The sequence below is a fragment of the Pseudorca crassidens genome, chromosome 3 (assembly GCF_039906515.1).
Source record: "Pseudorca crassidens isolate mPseCra1 chromosome 3, mPseCra1.hap1, whole genome shotgun sequence".
NCBI lineage: Eukaryota > Metazoa > Chordata > Mammalia > Artiodactyla > Delphinidae > Pseudorca > Pseudorca crassidens.
Window position 1 is genome coordinate 92,344,448 of NC_090298.1, and position 20,371 is coordinate 92,364,818.

The 20,371-nt window shown below is 39.3% G+C and overlaps 1 protein-coding gene across 7 annotated transcripts in view; it reads left to right on the forward strand.

Moving 5' to 3' along the window:
- The window catches only part of EPB41L4A (erythrocyte membrane protein band 4.1 like 4A), a 258,199-nt gene that overhangs the window by 129,413 nt on the left and 108,415 nt on the right, over nucleotides 1-20,371 (forward strand). For all 7 annotated transcript variants that reach the window (XM_067731450.1, XM_067731446.1, XM_067731447.1 and 4 more), the window contains exons 4-5: nucleotides 4,885-4,936; nucleotides 11,441-11,519. In XM_067731450.1, coding sequence (XP_067587551.1) covers nucleotides 4,885-4,936; nucleotides 11,441-11,519 — 131 coding nt within the window. The remainder of the gene's footprint in view (nucleotides 1-4,884; nucleotides 4,937-11,440; nucleotides 11,520-20,371) is intronic.

Here is a 20,371-nt window from a genome sequence, read left to right on the forward strand (position 1 = left end):
CCACAGTCCTGGATTTCTGGGAACCTATGTGCAAATTATGTCAAGTTCTAGAACTCTGCAGGAATGAGCTGTAGTATCCTTTTTTGAGATCTTTTTGGCTCCATTGTCACTTATAGATTGTCAACTTTTCATACTCCCTTAGATCAAGAAGTTATTTTGTTATATTGATGAAGACTGTGTGCTTTTAAAGTCTTTTTTTTTTGATCTAGAGGAGACATTATTAAATATCATTGTGGTATTCTTAAATTCTCCAAAGGTGAGTCAGAATTATACTCCGTGTTAAATAAGATGCAGCAAAGCTCTTTTTATTTGATGCTGTCCATGCTTTATGTAAGATGTTTTAGGGCTTATTCTACTATTAGAGCTCTAGGAGACTCCAAAAGAACAGTTGACAAATGGAAGGTTGGACCCTGAATTTAATACATATCTTTTGAATATTAGGATATTGGTTTACTGGACAGCGTTAGAGTTTTAAAATCTAATTTTGAGACTGTTACCCAGGAAATTGATGAAATCGAGACATGATCAGCCAGGGTGGATAAAAGACGCCCAGGGCATTTAGCCAAGACTGTCAGAGAGTAAGAAGGAACTTGTGCCCATCTGTCATTTCTCTTCGGGTTGCATAAATGCCATTATTAAGATTGACAGGACTGAAGAGGTAAGGCCCCCTAACTACTAGACTCCTGCACCCTGGCAAAGAGTCATTGCCAAGGAGGGCTTGTCATCTTGACTCCTTAGTGATTGGGTGTTGGGGTTACAGTTTGTTAACATTCTCCTGTGTTAGGAAACCCACTGTAGAAATCAGGACGAGAGAGCAGGGTCTGTTTTGGTTAATTGTTACCTTATCTTCCTGCAAAATAGGATCTAATTCAGCTTGTGAGGATATACAGAACTATAGGATGTAAGTTTGAAATAGGAGAGAGAGAGGAGATGGGGGACAGGAAGGGGGCAAGATGGAAAGATTTTCCTAGAGACTGAACAGCTTGAATGTTGAGAGATGATGAGAGAGATGGGGCTGTCTCTCCTCCTGACTGTCTAGGTAGCAAGCGCAGTTCAGGAAAGCTGTTCTGTAGCCCAGCACCACAGTGACCACTGCTCAGCTCTCTGCTTCTCTCTTTCCCCCAACCCAGGACAGATGGGAAGACTGAATGGGACATTGCTTCTGGAAGTCCTTCAGGTCTTCTTTTTCTGGAAGTCCTTCAGGAACATTGATTTCTTAGCTGCACAGTTACTAGTTATCGGGTAGCACTGATTTCAGGAAGTCCTCAGCTATAAAGGACTTGGAGTATTATGTTCTATGTTGTGACTTAAAAATGGATCCATTAGCTTTAAGAGCAGTGGAGCTGTTAGATATCATTCTTATAAAAACTTAGGGCTGTGTTCTCCATTTCTATTTTGGGAAAGTTTTTTTATTTGCGAGCATGCTGTTCAAAGGTTTTCTCTTCAATGATGCCTTCCTGTACTTACCCTGAAGAGCTCATTTTCTTTCTACATCACCTTTTTATCTCATATGTATTCATCTTATACGCATGATCATCTCACCACATTATATTTCAACTCTGTGTCTGGTAAACTGTGGGTGCCCCACGGTTAGGGAAAAGTTTCAGTCATTTGTGTTTTCCTACACTCCCCAAGACAAGATCTGACATGACATATAAAGAATATATGTAGTGGGTATTCCACAAATGTTAAGTGAATGAACGGTATCACAGTTTTAGAGCCTACATCCATTCTGGATATAGGTGAATATTCTGAATGTAGACCCTAAACCTGAAGCTGGGATGCTGTGTTCATTGGCAAATTCTGTGCCCTTTTTTCTCACGGGTGATGGAGCAGCTGCCTGATGTGTTTCATGGTGATCACACGTGTGCTGTGTTTGATCGCTTGTTGATAATGTGTGGTGACACGTGTCATCATGGGATGGCTGCTTTGGTTCCTTTGGTTGAGCGTAAGTGGGTTTTACATTTTAAATGCTAGCTTATGGAACCTGGTGGCTCGTGTTTTATTATGTACGTTCTGGGGCATTTATCATTGTCTGACCTCTGTAACCCCTGGTTTCCATTTAGACCAAATGCAATGCGTGCGCGGCAAGTGCTGGATTGATATTTAGCGTATCTAATGTGCAGTGAGCAGCCTCTGGCTGAGTCTTGACGCTTCCTTTTTTGCTGCAAAATTGTAATTTCTAACTCGTCTCAGAAACTTCATTATACTTTTTCACCTCACAAATCTGATTGCTCTCAAGGAAAGATTTATTTTAAAAGTGTACAGACTATCATTCGGTGAAAAAATTTTAAGAGATTAACCAGTCTTTTCCATTACATTTAGTTTAAAGTTTCCTTCTTGTTTTCTTTACCTGGCTTTTTAATGACTGGAAATCATTCTGGAGGGGAAAACAGACAGACAATGATTTGGTTTGAGGAAAATGTTTGTAAAGTTTGTTTTGGGGGGAGATGATGATGTTAAAAGGGGACTCTCTTGCAATTTCTGTCTTTTACTAGTTTCAAGATGAGATTAGACAGAGGAGGAAGACCAGAGGCCTCTTCCCTCCCCTCCTTTCTTGCCCCAAGCACTTAGTGCAGTGTAAGGCCTAGTATTATGTGTGCCTTGACATCTGGAGAAAACTGGGAAGGCCTCTCATGGCCCAACTCCAAGTCTCCTCCCAAAAGTGCTCTTGTGGGTAGGGTCTCCTCCCCAAATAACCCTCCAGGACCCCAGCCAGCTGACATCTTGATTTTGGCCTTGGGAAACCTAGAGCAAAGAAACCAACTCATCTGCAGACCTTGGAGTTAATAAATGGGTGGTGTTGTAAGCCTCTACATTTGTGATAACTTGTTATGGCAGCAATAGAAACCTGATGCAAGTGTTTATGGTTGAGTGTGTTTTCCTTGGTTTTATCTTACTCGAAAAATCCAGGGATAGTCAAACCCTTTTGTTTAACATGAATTGCAAGAAACAGTCCACCCACCTAATGTTACCATTTTGTGGGAAGCAGCCATAGCTTTATATACCTAGAGGAAAGGGTCTGCTCTGTGTCCAACACACAGCTGAGCATTTGAATTGATTTTACTTGATTTGAATGAATCAGTGTTTCCCTGGGAGCCATTTATTTTAACACCAAAGCCACATCTTTAGCCATTGTGGGCTTCAAAGCAGTTCACTGATTATGGCCTCTTCTTCAAATGTATCTTTTTTACTTTAAAAGTGAGCGTTTCTAGACCTTCAAAAATTGAGACGTGATAAGGAGCGGAATAATGAACCTTGTGTCATAAGTTGCTACCCGTTTATATTGGATACCTTTTGAAAAAGTTGGAAAATCTGAAACTGCTCTAGAAGTGGCAAATAGTGAAGATTATGTGTACATGAATAGAGTTAAGTATTGTAATAAAATCTTACAATAAAATGATTATGACATTCATTTAGGATGAATGATTTTTATATGTAATTAGGAATAAAAGGTAAGGGGATTATGTAAAATATTATAATTACTATTTATAATTACTGCTACTGTTATATAGCAGAGCAAGCATTTCTGCCCTTAGTGGAGGGGCAGGGAAAGGGAAGCTGGGCAGGAAGGTTCTCTTAGACTCCTTTAGTGGCTTGTGATTCTTGACCCAGTGTGGTCAGGAGAGTGTGAATGATTCCACCAGGACGAACACAAGAGTGCTGGGAATGAAGTGGCTCAAGGTGGACCAGCTCCTACCGCCCTGCTATGAGAATTGCTCCTTCTTCATCCGGGAACATGAGAAAATGGAAACTGGTTAGCTCAGCCCTTGGAATCTCCAGCATTTGGCCAGAACAGCAGGGTAAAGTTTCCACCTTGCCCACCACCCCTGACTTTCCAGGCAGTGGAATCCCTTCGACTGTGTGCTTCTATGGGAGCCCCGGGTGTCCCCTTCGTACTTGGTTTGCTTCTCCCCTGCGCTTCCTCCACATGAAGATGAGGCAGAAGGCTTGTTTCTTTTTCTTTCAGTGATTTTATTTCACAAAGGTGAGATTTAAAGGAAGACCTCTCCACAGAGCCCCCAATTCTCCCATCACTGTCTAAAATTCTATTCATCAAAAATTAATTTGAATTAATAAGCAAGTACCTTAGACTGGCTAATGGCACTTATTAAGAATGACCATCACACCTTAATAATAATCATCACTAGCATGTGTTGCGTGCTTAGTGTGAGCCAGGGGCTATTCTGAAGACTTTGCTATGACTTAGTTGATTTAACCCTCCTAGCAAGCCTACGAAGAAGGTTCAGAGAGAGAGGTCCAGTAACTGGTTCCAAGTTACATGGTGATAATGAGGGGAGAGCCAGGACAGAATCCAGACCGGTCTGCTCTGGGACTCAAACCCTCAGTCACTGTGCTGAGCCACCTCTCCTGGATTACTTAATGAGGATGTGATTTGATTTGGTTGCTTTCTTCCTTACATCTAGCAGCAATACCTGTAAGGGATGGGACTGGACATGAAAAGAGTAAAGACATTTTAGGGGTAGACATGTCTGTAGGGGAATTGTTATAGGGACTCTGGAAAGAGATTGGGGGGCATTCTCTGCAGCCGTTGTTTTCCCACCAGAGGCGGTAAGAAGCTCACTCAGTAGCATCTTGATGTTACTGATCTTATAACCAGTACGAGAATTCAACTAAGAACCCAGCATGGGCTCTCTCCTGTTTCTCTTCTCTGCTTCTCTCCAGATGCTGACATTTTTCTTTTCTTTTAATGTCCTAGCAGCAGAAAACTCTTATGTAAGTTTATGTGTATATATCATAAATGAAATGTTTTACTTATTATTTAAATGTTATTTAAAAAAATAACACTTTCCAAATACTCTTGAAGCGAAGGCCAATGAAAAGCAACTAATTTCTGTAATTACCCTTTTCTTCCTCACACAGTATTGGCTGGATCCTGCGAAAACCCTAGCTGAACACAAAGAACTGATCAACAGTAGGTATTTGATTTTAACTTTGTTCAAATTTGAAAATAATATAATGTCCATGATTAGATGGGTGCAGAAATAGGCTTTAATACTACGTAGGTGAATATTAGCACTTGAGTGCCAGAATGTGGAGATGGGTGTTTGTACGTCGCCAGGTCTCTGCAAACTCTGATTAGATTTGTGTAGATAAAGACTCTGAGTGGATCTGAGTATTGAATTTGGATTTTGTGTGCACCTGGCCTGGACTTTTGTCTGTGACTTTTCCACTGTCTTTAAAATTTCACCTTCAGACAGAAAAGGCAGAGAGGCACTGGTTTGAAAAAGAGGTGGACATTCGACCTTTTAAAGTGCTTGGGTTTCTTGGGTTAAGGAGTGGTCTTGCCCTTCACATTATTCAGTTGGCTGAGTAGGTAATTAAGGAGTGCCCTCGTAACCTGAAAGATTGCTGTGGCTTCAGAAAGGACCCATCTGTTTTGGTTTTAATTTTATCAATGTGCATCTTACTAGGTGACTCAGAGTCTAATTAAGGTTATATTCATTAACGTTAATTTCCATAACCCAAGTTTTTATTTACAAATGTGCATGTGCACACACACTTGCAGCCCTTAAGTATGCAGAAGAGTAGTTATTTTTAAATCGTCTTTATTAAAATTATGGTAAAATATCGGTATATAACATAAGGTGTACCACTTTGACCACTTGGGGGTGTACAATTCAGCAACGTTAAGTACATTCACATTGTTATGCAACCATTACCACTGTCCATCTCCAAAATGTTTGCCATCTTCCCAAACTGAAACTGTATCATTAGACCATTTTGTTTTAATGTACAAATTATTGCTAATAAGATCTAGTGGATTCTTCTGGCCTCTCTTACCCCCATTCTGAGTCTGTACTTTCCATGTGTATTGGCTCACTCCCTGTGGTAAAATGGGTCACATGATGCTTTACGGACAGGAACCGAGCTGTGCCTCAGAAAGGAACTGGGAGCTAAGAACTGCAGAAGGAACAGTCAGGGACTCAGTGAGTACTGTTTCTCTGAACATCAGCATCATTTTTGTTTCTGTCTGTGGCCTGGCTCTCTTTAAGCCTCCTCAGTTTCCAAGTTACAGCTCTAGCCACAGGCAGAAGTGCACTGACTGTCTCTGAATTGCAATTCCGAATTCTAGGGCGGGTGTCGGACCAGCCCAGTTTGAGTCAGTAGCTCACTTCAGTCCTGTCAGCTATGTCTAGGCTTTTTGCAAGGTCAGTGCAAACATAGCCGCTAGGGGCCAGCATTCTGGATGGGAGTGGGCAACAGGTTTCAAAGATGGGGCTGGAGGCCTCAAAATATATACCTTAGACGTCATCAAGTTCTGCCTACTCAGCCTACACAGGAGTAAATCCTAATCAGAAACAGCTTATGACCTGCCATGGATGAGACGCTGCTTGACAGCAGAGGGATGACTGAAGTCCTGACCTTCTGACTTCTAATACCACGTGCTTCCTGAGTGAGCAAACTGCCCACTAAAGGCTGAGGAGAAGCAGGAGGTTCATGTGATTAGATGTGAATGCAGAAAACTTCCAAGAGGTATCCTCGTGTGAATGGTAGGCACTCCAGTTTAACAAGTCTCATCCCTTGGGATCTAGAAATCTGCACTTTTCCAAAATATTCAGGTATAATAATAAATACAGTAACTATCTGTCTTGTCCATTTGAACCACTTATTTTATTACCAGTTCAACTAGAAAAATGATACAGATGAACCAGTTTGCAGGGCAGAAAGAGAGACACAGATGTAGAGAACAAACGTATGGACACCAAGCGGGGAAAGCGGCGGGGGCGCGTGGTGGTGAGGGTGGTGGTGTGATGAATTGGGCGATTGGGATTGACATGTATACACTGATGTGTATAAAATGGATGACTAATAAGAACCTGCTGTATAAAAAAATTTAAAAAATACCAGTCCAAAAATTTCAGGAATTGTTATTTTAAAACAAATGCAAAGGTTTTTTATAAGAAAAAAGTTGAGATTTCTACCCAAATGATGAAGAAAAGTAGAAATTATTTTATTTAAGGTGTATTATTCAAGTGTTCCTAAGAGCATTTGAAGTATCTATTTCATTACATGGCATGAAATATTATGTTTAATATCTATAATCTGTAATGCAATTACTTTCTCATCCTAAATAAATGTCATCCTATTAAAAATTTGACATACAGGAAGAATAAAACACTGATATTACAATTGAAGAAAAGTTATGTAAGTGAATAATGCATAATTTTTTATCTCATAAGATAGTTTGATAATTAATGAGGGAGAATGGCTCTCACATCTCCAGCAGATAAGTCAGAAGGAATATCTGTAAAAATGACAGAATATTTGCTAGTCGTCAGGATTCTCATAGGTGCATTATGATTTAGTTATCCTGAGCTAATGGGAGACTATTATCATTAAAGGCCTTGAAATTAGTCTTCACAAAAGGTAGATTAGAGGATTCCCAGTTTCTGGCTTCTATTTTGCTAGAGTAAAACAACATTAACTTACTTTACATAAGGATTTCTTAAAGGTAGACTCTGTGGAAAGACATAGATCAAGATGATAATCTAGGAATTTACTTCATCAGCACCTGATATTTATAGTCAGTCTTAGGCTAGGAAGCCAAAAAATACCTGGGTAGACATATCCTTGCTCCAAAATCTCCATTTCTCTAGCCTTTGATTGATCTATAAAACAGTGATGTGTAGATGAAGTATTTGCTTGCTCTAAAGGTGTTATAATATTTTCCCTGAGAGCCTGTATGCAATAGTGGCCAGCAGGCACTGAACTCTAGGTACTAGCAAACGTGGTTCTCATCATTGGGATCTTGGGCGAGTTGCTTTACCTCCTTGGAGCTTTTCCTGCCTTGCATATGTTACCAGATGCTTGTTGGGAATCAGATGTTTAGGAAACATTTTTGCACATTATCAAATACAGTCGAATAGTAATTTATATATTTGGACACCAGACACTTTGTATGTAAGTGGGAAAGGGAGGGCTGATTTGGGCCAAAAGTCCTTAAAGAAAATTAGTCCAAACAATGTTTTTCATTATATATTTTTCAAACTTCTGCTTAACTGCTCATCACTAAATACATTTCAACTATCTAGGCTTGGTCAATAGGGTGCAATCTGTCATGTTCCAGAGAATAAAAGCAGCTCTGGAGTCTGGACAAGGCCTTGCTCCCTTTGTGCACCATCTCAGCAGCATCTGTGCTCCTTCTGCCCCCAGATGCCAGCCCTGGTGTCCTGCAGGTGCAGGTGGACCCATCTGCTCAGTAACACAGAGTTTGATTGGCACAGATCAGCAGCGGGTGGACTTCCTGGCTTTTCTAAATACTTAACAGTCAGTGCCTCCTTGACATCTGTGTTCAGGGGTAGAGGTCTGTTTGTCAGAAATAAAATAAGGAAACATAGAACTCGGACATATGGAATCAACTCTAACCGTAAATTGTAACAAAGTTTCTTTTAAAATTTAGTTTCTAAGAAAGCTCCAGCCTAAGGCGTGCCTTACACAGGAAGGCGTAGCTTAGGGGAGCAGGGCGAGGCCCTAGTGTTGCTTGTCTTCTGTGTGCCAGGAACAGGGGTTTTATACACATAGCTTGTGTGTCATAATAATAATAAATAATAACATAGTTCATACATTATAAGTTCATTATGGCTTTGTTATCTATTGTTCTATGTAACTTCCTCTCCCCAGCTTCTAAATTTGTGACTTTATTTACTTAGTTAAAAATGAAAATCAACTGTGTCTGTTATACAGTATCAGAGACTTGGGATAACAGTGTGTGGGTGGAAGTATTTTTACACAGGTGCCTGTTTCATATCTTTTTTATTTGTGTGGGAGAGCTTTTGTTGGAGAAAATAATTAGAAACTATGACCACCGATTGGTGCACCAGGTAGCAAATCCATTTTAAAACAGATTTAATATAAGATCTAGTTACCACATTGCTCAGAAGTATGCAGTTTTGGAAACAGTGCAGGTTATATTTGTACCTTCTGAAATAGAAATATTTCTAGTGAAAATATAATGTGGCTGGCAAATGAAGGGGCTTGTGTCCTCTTGCACAGTATGAGTGTTTAATTATATTTTATATTTTCCCAGGTACAATTCCAGATTTTGTTTCATATATATTTGGTATTTGTGCATGTAGTTCTTCTGTGTGTGGTAAATGACTGAGATGAGAAATGTGTTCTTAAATATGTAAGAACATATTTTTAGATTCAGAAAAGTTTAAGAATGAAACAAATATTGCTCCTAATCCTACCACATAGCCTCACTGATAATTTTGTTTTTAAATGGTAAGAGATGTACATGATAATAAATTTCTGACTTATCAGTTTTGCTAAAAGTAGAATTTAAATGTTCTCACTGAAAGGAAAAGTTAGTATGTGAGGGGATGGATGTGTTAATTAACTTGCTGGGGAGAAATGCTTTCACAATGTATACTTTTAAATATCTTATAATTTAATTTGTCAATTATACCTCAATAAAGCTGGGCAAAAAAAGTTTACAGCCCCTCTTCCCAAAGTTTACCACTCTTGGTAATTTCTTATGCATTCTTCTGTTGGGGCGTGGGCCCATATTTTAACAGATAACTTTCTTTTACACACAGAAGGAGTCATATTTCTGCAGTCAGAAATAGAGCTTGGTGATCTTTTCCCATCAGTACATAAAGTTCCCCTCTGCCCATTTAAACGGTTGAATGGTACCCTGTGTATGTTCTGTGGTTGACTTAAATGGTCCACCTGCTGCTGAGCATTTAAATTGTTTCCACCATTTTGCAATACTTAGGTGGTTTTTAAAACTATTCATTTTGTTTATCAGTAATCTTTCTTCATTATGAAAAATACATATGTTGTAGAAAATGTGAAAAATTAGAAATAAATAAAACTTGTGCTTATCTCACTAACCAGAGATGAGAAGAACTGGCAATATTCTAATGTATTTGGTTCTGTCTTTTTTCTTGTGTTTATGAGCACATAGACCCATACTACATAGATAACGACATAGTTGAAGCCTTACTATTGCCCAATTCTGAACCCTTGTTTTTTCATTTTGCATTTTCTGTCTTTAGAAATTCTTGGTGAGTGTAATTTTTTAAACAACTTTGTTGAGGTATCTTTGACATAAAAAATTTGTATATATTTAAGGTGTACAACTTGATGTTTTGACAGACGTATACATTGTGAAAAGAGTACCACGTCAAGCTAAATAATTTATCTATAACCTCGGCATAGTTACCGGGGTGGGCGTGGGGTGAGAAGATTTAAATTAAGATCTATCCTCTTAGCCAATTTCAAGTATGTAATATAGTAGTAGTACACAATAGTTAACTATCGTCCCCAAACTCTACATTAAATCACCAGAACTCATTCATCTTGCATAACTGACACTTTTTACTGTTTGACTGACAGCTTCCCATGTCTCCCTCCTCCTGGTCCTGGGCAGCCACCATTCTACTCTCTGCACTTAGGCATGTGACTGTTTTAGGTTCCACATATAAGTGAGATCAGGCAGTATTTGTTTTTTTGTGTCTGGCTTGTTGCACGTAGCTTAATGTTCTCCAGGTTCATCCATGTTGTCAAAATGGGAGGATTTCCTTCTTTTCATGGCTGAATAATATTACATTGTGTATGTATATCCCATTTCTTTGTGCACATTCATCTACTGATAGGTTGTTTCCATGTCTTGGCTTTTGTAAATAATGTTGCAGTGAAAATGGGGGTGCATACATCTCTTGGAGATCCTGATTTCATTTCCTTTGGATAAATACCCAGTAGTGGGATTGTTGGCTGATATGGTAGCTCTGTTTTTAACTTTCTGAGGAACTTCCATACTATTTTCCCTAATGGTTTGATCAATTTCCATCCCACCAACAGTGCACAAGGCTTCCCCTTTCTCCACATCCTCATCAACACTTTTGTCTTTTTTTTTTTTTTGCGGTACATGGGCCTCTCCCTGTTGTGGCCTCTCCCATTGCGGAGCACAGGCTCCGGACGTGCAGGCCCAGCGGCCATGGCTCACGGGCCCAGCCGCTCCGTGGCATGTGGGATCCTCCTGGACCAGGGCACAAACCCGTGTCCCCTGCATCGGCAGGCGGACTCTCAACCACTGTGCCACCAGGGAAGCCCCACTTTTGTCTTTTTGACAATAGCCCTTCTTGTAGCTGTGAGGTTGGCATCTCACTGTGGTTTTGATTTGCATTTTCCTGATGATTAGCCATGTTGAATATCTTTTCATGTATCTTTTGGCCATTTGAATGTCTTCTTTGGAAAAATGTTTATTTAGGTTCCATTATTTTAATTGGGTTATTTGGTTTTTTGCTATTGAGTTGTATAAGTTCCTCATATATTTTGGATATTAACCCCTTATCCAGTATATGGTTTGCAAATATTTTTGCTGATTGTAATTTTTAGTAGTTGTGTAATATTACACTACTAATTCGACTAATTTATAATGTGAAATTTAATTTCTATTTCTTATTTTTAGCTGGACCTCCGTATACTTTGTATTTTGGTATTAAATTCTATGCCGAAGATCCATGTAAGCTTAAAGAAGAAATAACCAGGTATAGTACTGACTTTGCTTTTGATCAGTACATGTATGACATATACAAGAGGCTTTATTTAAAACAAATTGGGGTCAAATATTTGGATGGGTGTCTGTAGGTAATAGGACTACTGTGAGAGTTAAATTTAAACTAGCATTGCGTGAGGCAGTTCAGTGTCTGACAATAGATGTGTTTGAACAATGGAATGGACCTGGGTGACATGATAATAGATTCTGCATCTGCTGTGATGGGATATTTCTGTATTGTTATTGTGAAGGATGCATTCAGTCTTTGTAGTCCTGTAAAAGTAGCCATCTGAACTGCATAAATGGAGGATATATTTTTTTTAAATTTATTTTATAGAAGTACAGTTGATTTACAATGTTTTGTTAGTTTCTGCTCTATAGCAAAGTGATTCAGTTATACATATACATATATATTCTTCTTCATATTCTTTTCCCATGGTTTGTTACAGGATATTGAATATAGTTCCCTGTGCTATACAGTAGGACCTTGTTGTTTATCCATTCTATATATAATAGTTTGCATCTGCTAATTCCAAACTCCCAATCCCTCCCTCCCCCACCCCACCTCCCCCTTGGCAACCACAAGTCTGTTCTCTATGTCTGTGAGTCTGTTTCTGTTTCATGGATAAATTCATTCATGTAGAGACAGTATTTTGATGCTGAGTTTGCATACGTAATTATAAACTTGAAGAGCCACTCACTTCTCTTTAATTGTTGTAGCTTAAATATCAGCTGTTCAGGGATTTCATTCATCTCTATGGAAAATGAAAAGATAATTGCTTTTAGTATTAAGGGAGAGGAAAAACCCAGTGTTTTTTAATGCATTACTTTACCTTTGTCATCAAATATCTTATTTCAGTTAAGACAGAATTTCTGATTCGTATTGATTATATTGTTAAAGCAGCCCACACCAACATTTGAAAATGGCTTATAAAGAGCAGACAGTAGCATTATGTTTTCACTTACTCCACTAGTGACCTGCCTGCATGTGATAGCAAAAACAGAAGCGTTTTCCCTAACTTAACTCTAAATGGTCAGTTTTCCTAGTGAGCCCGTCATTGTCTTGAGTAAAGCCTAATGCATTGCTCAGAACATTGGAAATCATCTCCTTGATAACTAAGACAGTCTATGGTCTTGTTTCTATTCTATCCTTTCATCTTTTTCCTTAGACTTTCTTTTGTCTTGATTCTGCACTGCACACAGAAGAATGAGAAGAGGGTCAGCTAATCAGACCTTTTCTCTTCCGCTCTGAAGTGCTGTAATTAGGCCTCATTTGTAGAACTGTGCTGACATCTGCTTTGCGTCTCCTATCACCACATTGTTAATGAGCACTTGCAAAGGCAGGGCTAGAATTTCATGAAGAGTCTTTGCATTCAAGAGGGATTTCTGAGTTGAGGGCTTATGGGGAAACTGAGTCCAAGTGGTATAAATGCACATTTATATCTGTAACTCATTAGGGAATTACAGGGCACAACATTTTATGAAAATACAAGGAAAGTTCTTCATTTTGATGTTATCAGTAACCTCTCTGTGCTCAATTTCCTCACCTGTAATATTGGAGATGTACCTGTATCGTAAGGTTTTTGTAAGCATTAAATGGAATAATGTTTGTAAAGCTCTTATAAGTTCGTTGTTTCGGCTCATAGTTAAGTGCTTTCGGCTCGTAGTTAAGTGCTTGATAAATGCTAGCACTTATTATTTCGTTCTCTCTTGCTCTGGTGGTTCAGTGAGTTACGTCTTTTTGTGTGTGTGTGTGGTATGTGGGCCTCTCACTGCTGCGGCCTCTCCCGTTGTGGAGCACAGGCTCTGGACGTGCAGGCTCAGCGGCCATGGCCCACGGGCCCAGCCGCTCTGCGGCATGTGGGATCTTCCCGGACCAGGGCACAAACCTGCGTCCCCAGCATCGGCAGGCGGACTCTCAACCACTGCACCACCAGGGAAGCCTTTTTTTTTTTTTTTTTTTTTTGCTGCGTTGGTTCTTCGTTGCTGCGCACGGGCTTTCTCTAGTTGTGGCGAGCGGGGGCTATTCTTCATTGCAGTGCACGGGCTTCTCATTGTGGTGGCTTCTCTTGTTGTGGAACATGGGCTCTAGGTACGTGGGCTTCGGTAGTTGCAGCACTCGGGCTCAGTAGTTGCGACACACGGTCCCTAGAGTGCAGGCTCAGTAGTTGTGGTGCATGGGCTTTGCTGCTCTGCGGCATGTGGGATCTTCCCGGACCAGAGATCGAACCCGTGTCCCCTGCACTGGCAGGCCGATTCTTAACCACTGCGCCACCAGGGAAGTCCCCCAGTGAGTTACATCTTAAATGAGAGTTAAATTCCAAAAGATACTTGATTTAGTATTAAGAAGGGGGGAAAAGAGCAGTGTTTTATAATGCATTACTTCACATCTGTTTACCAAATACTGATGATGAAGAGAAATTTCCCTTTAGAATCTACTAACAGCTCATTAGCAGAACATATGGATTTGTGTGTAATCTACAACTGCACAATATATTGAATACAGCCTTTTTTTCCTCAAGTTTTAGACCATTTCATGTAAAGAACCAGATGATATTGTTGGCTTAGTTAGTGGCCATGATCTATAATAATTTGTTTTTATTGTACAAAACATAGAGTCGAATCTAAGTAAGTTAAATGAGCATTTAATGTGATATTATTGTATACTGACTCTTAGTATATCCTAGAGATAAAATCATTGATTTGCATGAATATGCTAACTTAAATGGTTAGGCATAATGGACCTTAAAAAGGGAAGGGAGTCGATTACATGAGATAATTTTGGCAAAAGCAAAAACTGAAACCAGAAGACAGAATACCCCAAAATAAGCTACTAAAGGAAAGGAAAAGCATACTTAGGCCAGCATTTTCAAGTCGAACATTTATCTTGCTTCCGTTCATTGGAAAATTGTTCCAACCTACTCTGTACTGGCTCTTAGGTTGTTTGTAATTTTTTTCCTTCACTTTCTCTCTTCTATTTCTTTTTTATGAAATTTAATTTAAAAAATTGAAGTATAGTTGATTTACAGTGTTTCAGGTGTACAGCAAAGTGATTCATTATACATACACATATATATTCTTTTTCGGATTCTTTTCTGACATAGGTTATTACAAGATACTGAATATAGTTCCCTGTGTTATACAGTAGGTTCTTATTCCATCTATTTTATACATAGTTTGTAATTTTTGATATGAAAAATAAAGCTACAGTAAACATGCTTTTTTTCCCTGAATTTTATTATTTAATTTATTTTTTCTTTATTGGAGTATAATTGCTTTACAATGTTATGTTGGTTTCTGCTGTACAACAAAGTGAATCAGCTATAAGTATACATATATCCCCATATCCCCTCCCTCTTGAGCCTCCCTATCCCACCCCTCTAGGTCATCACAAATAAACATGCTTTTTTAAAAAAAAAATAATTATTTTTATTGTGGTGATTCCATCTAAGAACAGTTAAAGGACAAAATATAGTACAGAGTCAAACACAGCTCCCTTTTTTTTTTTGGCCGCGTGCATGTGGCATTTTAGTTCCCCAGCCAGGGATCAAACCTGCACCCCCTGCATTGGAAGCACAGAGTCTTAACCACCGGGTCACCACCAGGGAAGCCCCTAAACATGCTTTTACTTATTCTTCCATGTATAGTTTTTTTTTGAAAGTCACACAATTTCATACATACGGTTACAGACCTCTTTCACCATCTAACCCATTTGTTTTACTCCCACCCTTGTGGATGACTACCCAGCTTGTTTCCTTTTTAAAATTATATGTGATGCTGCATTGAATCTTCTCATGTAGATAAATTGTCATGCTCGATGACGTATTCCAGAAGGACATTGTATCTAGGGGGAAAATTTTTTAGATGAATGGGATACATTAAAAAATAAGGCTTCAGACTATGAAAAATATAAGTTAATAGAATTGCTTCAACTGGGAGTACCTGCTATGTGCTCTACAATGTTTTCTGAATAGATGAAGTTGGGGGACTCTGAGGTCATATATCCTACCCTCCATTTTTATAAAAAGTTCCTGAGATGTTAGCCAGCTTCTTTCTTCTTAAACATTTTAAAGAGAGAAAACCTTACTGCTTCACAAAGCAGTTGGAAGTTCAATAAGAAATAAAAGATCTCTGGAACTTCTCTCATCAGCACTAGGTTTTCTTTCTAGGTTTATGCGAAATAAATCTAATCTCTTTTCTCTTTATCAGTTTTTAAAATAATTTGTGTCCTCATGACATCTGTTAAACTTATTTTCAATTCTGATTCAAAACATTATGACAGCCTTCCATGTATTATGTGTCATTCATAGCTATCTTCTGCAGATTCGATAAGCATAGTGCACATATTCGTTAAGAAGGCAGCCTTTGGAGGCAGACAGGCTGGGGTTTGCAGCCTTGCTCTGCCACTCACTGGTTGTGTTATCTTGAGAAGATTACATAACCTTTTAAAGTCTCAGTTTTCTCATCTGTAAAATGGCATTATAGTATTTCTTCAGAAAGATGATGGGGGACTTCCCAGGTGGTGCATTGGTTAAGAATCCACCAGCCAATGCAGGGGACATGGGTTTGAGCCCTGGTCTGGGAAGATCCCACATGCCTCGGAGCAGCTAAGCCCATGCGCCACAACTACTGAGCCTGTGCTCTAGAGCCCGTGAGGCACAACTACTGAAGTCCGTGCGCCTAGAGCCCATGCTCCGCAACAAGAGAAAGCACCTCAATGAGAAGCCCGCGCACCACAACAAAGAGTAGCCCCTGCTCGCCGCAACTAGGGAAAGCCTGCACGCAGCAACGAAGACCCAACACAGCCAAAAATAAATAAATAAAAGATGATGGAGGAATATATAAGATAATACATGCCAAGTACTTACCATAATGCAAAAATGAAGTGTTCAGTAGATGGTAGGGGTAGTTAAAATAGAAATAATGATTATCTTATATTTTAAAATTACTGACTAAAAAATTAGGGAGGAAAAGACCAACTTGGAGCCCTGAGGATAGGTCTTCCAGGTTAAAGTCAATCCATTAATCAGAGTATCCTACTACTGCCCTCTAGCCTGCATTTCTTGAATTTGTACATAAAGACAGAATTCACTCACTCACTCACCCTCCTTTCAATACTGTGTGCAGCATTGTTGTCCAGTGCACTGAGGACAAGGAGATTCTATAGTGACCAAAAGAGAGCTATGGTTTCAGTCCTCCAGAGAGAGAAGACGGAGAGTGAGTGGGTCTGAGTGAGTGAGTCTGCCTGTTGCTTTGCTGACAACCCTATGTGTGATGACACTGAAATTTTAACTCTTTCTAAAAAGAGAATAATGTTAGTTCCAAATGACTTGTTCATGATGAATCCATTTTAGCTTCTGAAAACAGGTGTTTGTTTTTTAATATTTTATTGTACTTTGTTGGGGATTGACATTAAGCTCGTCAATTATTTATTATTATTATACTGGGTAATCCATATCCTTCTCTTTGTTAAGGGTAGTGTGTTTTAGCTTCTTTATGAGCTGAGTGACCTTCAGTCACACATTCTCTTCCGGTGTCCCTGTCTCCTTCTCTAAGTGAAGTTAATGGGTCTCAACACATCTGAGTTGAGCTGTGGGTCACATTTCAGTCTGGATTCAAAAGACATTGTGACCTTTAAAGGACTATATAAATACAAGGTGATACTGCTACTCTTTGCTCCTGTATGTTTATCATCAGTTTTAAACTGCAAAAATGTTATTCCCAATCTTTGTCATTTTCTCTTGAGAGTCAGTGGGTGCTTTCTCTCCTGCTTTTCTTTTTCTTAAGTCATACATGCTATTTCCCCCACAGTGTTCAGTACTATGTTATTATTTAAACATTTCCTTCTGTCCTGCACATTAAGTTTCATCCAAAATGATTAGGCTCCTGTCACAGGCTGCATCCCTCTCTGTTGGATGCAGGAAACCGTCCTGCCTTTCCTGTAGGCAGGTGCTCTCCTCCCAGATGTCTCAGTGTCACATTTTTCTGGCACCAGAAATCAAACTTCTACTTGTCCTCATATCTTTCAGTTTCCTCACCAGGGTCTCAAGTCATTGGAAGATACACTTCAGCCTTCGTTGCTGTGAGCCTTCCTGGCTGTCTTGGGCCCCAGAAGTCTCAGGAGAACCTCCTGTTTGGGCTCTGGAAAGAACAGCATCTCTTCTTTAAGCAAATCTCCTTTGCTTGTTCTTCTCATCTCTGACACTTGCTAAATTGCCTATGGTCCTTATCAGCTTGTACATCCTGGGTGTCAATTCAGCTCTGTTCTATGAACATCACACAAACACAAAATGGCGAGGCCAGTATTTCAGGCCCTTCTCTTGTGTTGTACTGGTTGTACTGTTGTGATGAGTGAGGATGGGGTGCAAGATGGAGGGCTTCTCCCCCAGGGCTGATAATCTAGCTTGGGCCACAGTGCATGCACACCAGTATGGTAATTTACATACAGAGATAGCCAGTAATGCGGCCTCTGCTTTGTACCAGAGTGTGTTCTGGAAAGCTTCCTTATTAAGAGGATCATGTTAAATCAGCATTTTTTTTCCCCCAATGTGGGTACAATGTAACTAGGGTTACAATATAATTTATTGTTCAAATCCTAACACTTGGGAGAATGATGAAGAGAGTTATTAATAATGGGGAATGTGTAACAGACTTAAGCTAGAACTGTTCTAGGCAAACTGGGATTTATCGGGTTAAAACCAGAGATAAACAAGGACTCACACATGCAGTCGTAGCCTTAATCAGAATGATGTAGAAGGAAAGACTCAGGAACTCTAAATCTGTAATTTAAATAAAAAATTGTAGTCTAGGTCCCATAAATGGACAAAATAAGTTATATATAGTTAAAAACAAGCGCTGAGATAAGATAAAATGTTCAGCATGTAAAAGTATGATTTTACTGTATCATAGATTGTCTTATACAAAACTAATATGATGCTGTGATAAAAATTAATAAAATTATTAGTTAAAAATAGTTTACTTGCCTCCTTTGATTTTAGTGGATTATTTTTTTTAATGGAATGACTTAAAGATCTCTAGTATATTTAAAAGGCAGGCTACCCAGGGAGGTTTGAACAGATGTCCTTTTTTTCTTCATGAATTTCTCAGAGACAACAAAGAATGTTCATTTTTTCCCATTTTCATCTATCTGTCTATCTGTTCATATATCTATCATCAAGTCAACAGCTATTTACTGAGCAGTTACTGTGTGCTAAACCCTAGGTACTGGAAATACAGTCACCAGTGGGGTCTGGTTCCTTTTTCTTTGTACCGGCTTGTCTTTCTCTGTTTCAGCTCTGTCTTTGTAAAAGCAAGGGGAAATCATCTCCTTGGTTCTCTTTCCCTTTCTGAAGCAAAGTCTTATGGGATTAGGTCCCTCAGTTTCTTTATTTGGCAAAAGATCTTACTATTCAGTCAAATGTTATAAAAGTCTTAATGGAGCAAGACAAATGTGCCTCTGTGACCCATTTACTCAAAAAAATACACTTTAGGAAAAGAGATTCCAAGTTAACAATAGAGGAAGGGAGTGAAGCTAAACACAAGTTTCCAGCAAGCAGTAGTAATTCTGGGGAAATGTCTATATTTTTGCATTTCAGTTCTGCTAATGTCACTTTACTCTGCTTTTCTCCTCTTCAAGAGGAACCCAGATGATTATAACAAACTGGATTTGATATCTAAGATGATCATTCAGGGAATGGAAAGTAGTTAGTAGGGCTGGGAAAGTGAACGCAACTTAAGGAGTGGGGTTAGCCATTGGTAATGGCAAGAGATTTGACTCAAGAAATAAGCAAGTATTGTAAGCTATCTTAGGGATCTTGAACTTTGTCCTGAAGGCAAAAGGAAGTGTCTTAAGTTTTGTTTGTTTGTTTTTAAATCAAGGCAGTGACATTATCCTAGTTACCTCTTGGAAGGGTCTTTTGCAAGGGAGATAAGTATGACTAGTGGCAAGGGTAGTGAAGGTTTTAGAAACCCAGTGGTTAGTGACCTGGACTAGGAGATGGAAGACAGTGTATAGACTCCAAAAAACAGGTTTAGTGATTGAGCGTGGGTGCCAGGGGTTACACATTGTCCTGGGTTTCCCTTGCTTATGTGTCTGGAGAACCGTGGTGACATTTACTAACTGAGTAGTGGGGAAACACAAGGTGTTAGGCAGATTTTCACTTAAGCCTGTGGGCACGAAGTTCATTATCAGTCTTCTAGAAATAATCAGAGTAGCATCTAAAATTCACTAAGAACTTTGGTTGTGAGCCTTGGGTGAAGAAAAACTTACCACAGCTGATTTTTAGAATTAATTTCCTATGCTTTTTTTCCTGCCATTCCCAATGACAGCGAGCGTCACCTTGCAAAGAAAGAGAAATCACAAAAGACAGCCTGGGTGTGTGTGTGTGTGTGTGTGTGTGTGTGTGTGTGTGTGTGTGTGTGTGTGTGTGTGTGTGTGTATGAGAGAGAGAGAGAGAGGGAGAATAAGTGATGGCGGCTGAGGACGGCATGGATGGTTCCTTGTATTGGTTCATAAACCTCTTTCACTCACTGGCAGAAAGGCTGAATGGGAGGGGGAAAGCTAGCTAAGGTTGCATAACATCCTGATTAAGAGAGTGCTAGGGTCACATTGCCTGGGTTCCAGTTCTAGCTATGCTACTTAACTAGTTGCGAGATCGTGGACAAATTTTTTCATCTCTTTGTGTCTGTTAGCTTCTTCATCTGCAAAAGAGATAATAATAGTGCTAACCTCATTTTAAAGTCTTAAATAAATTATTGTCTGTTAAATACTTGGAATGAGTTACTATATTTACAATGTTTAGAACAGTGGGTAGCAGTATTATTTATTTATTTATTCATTCATTC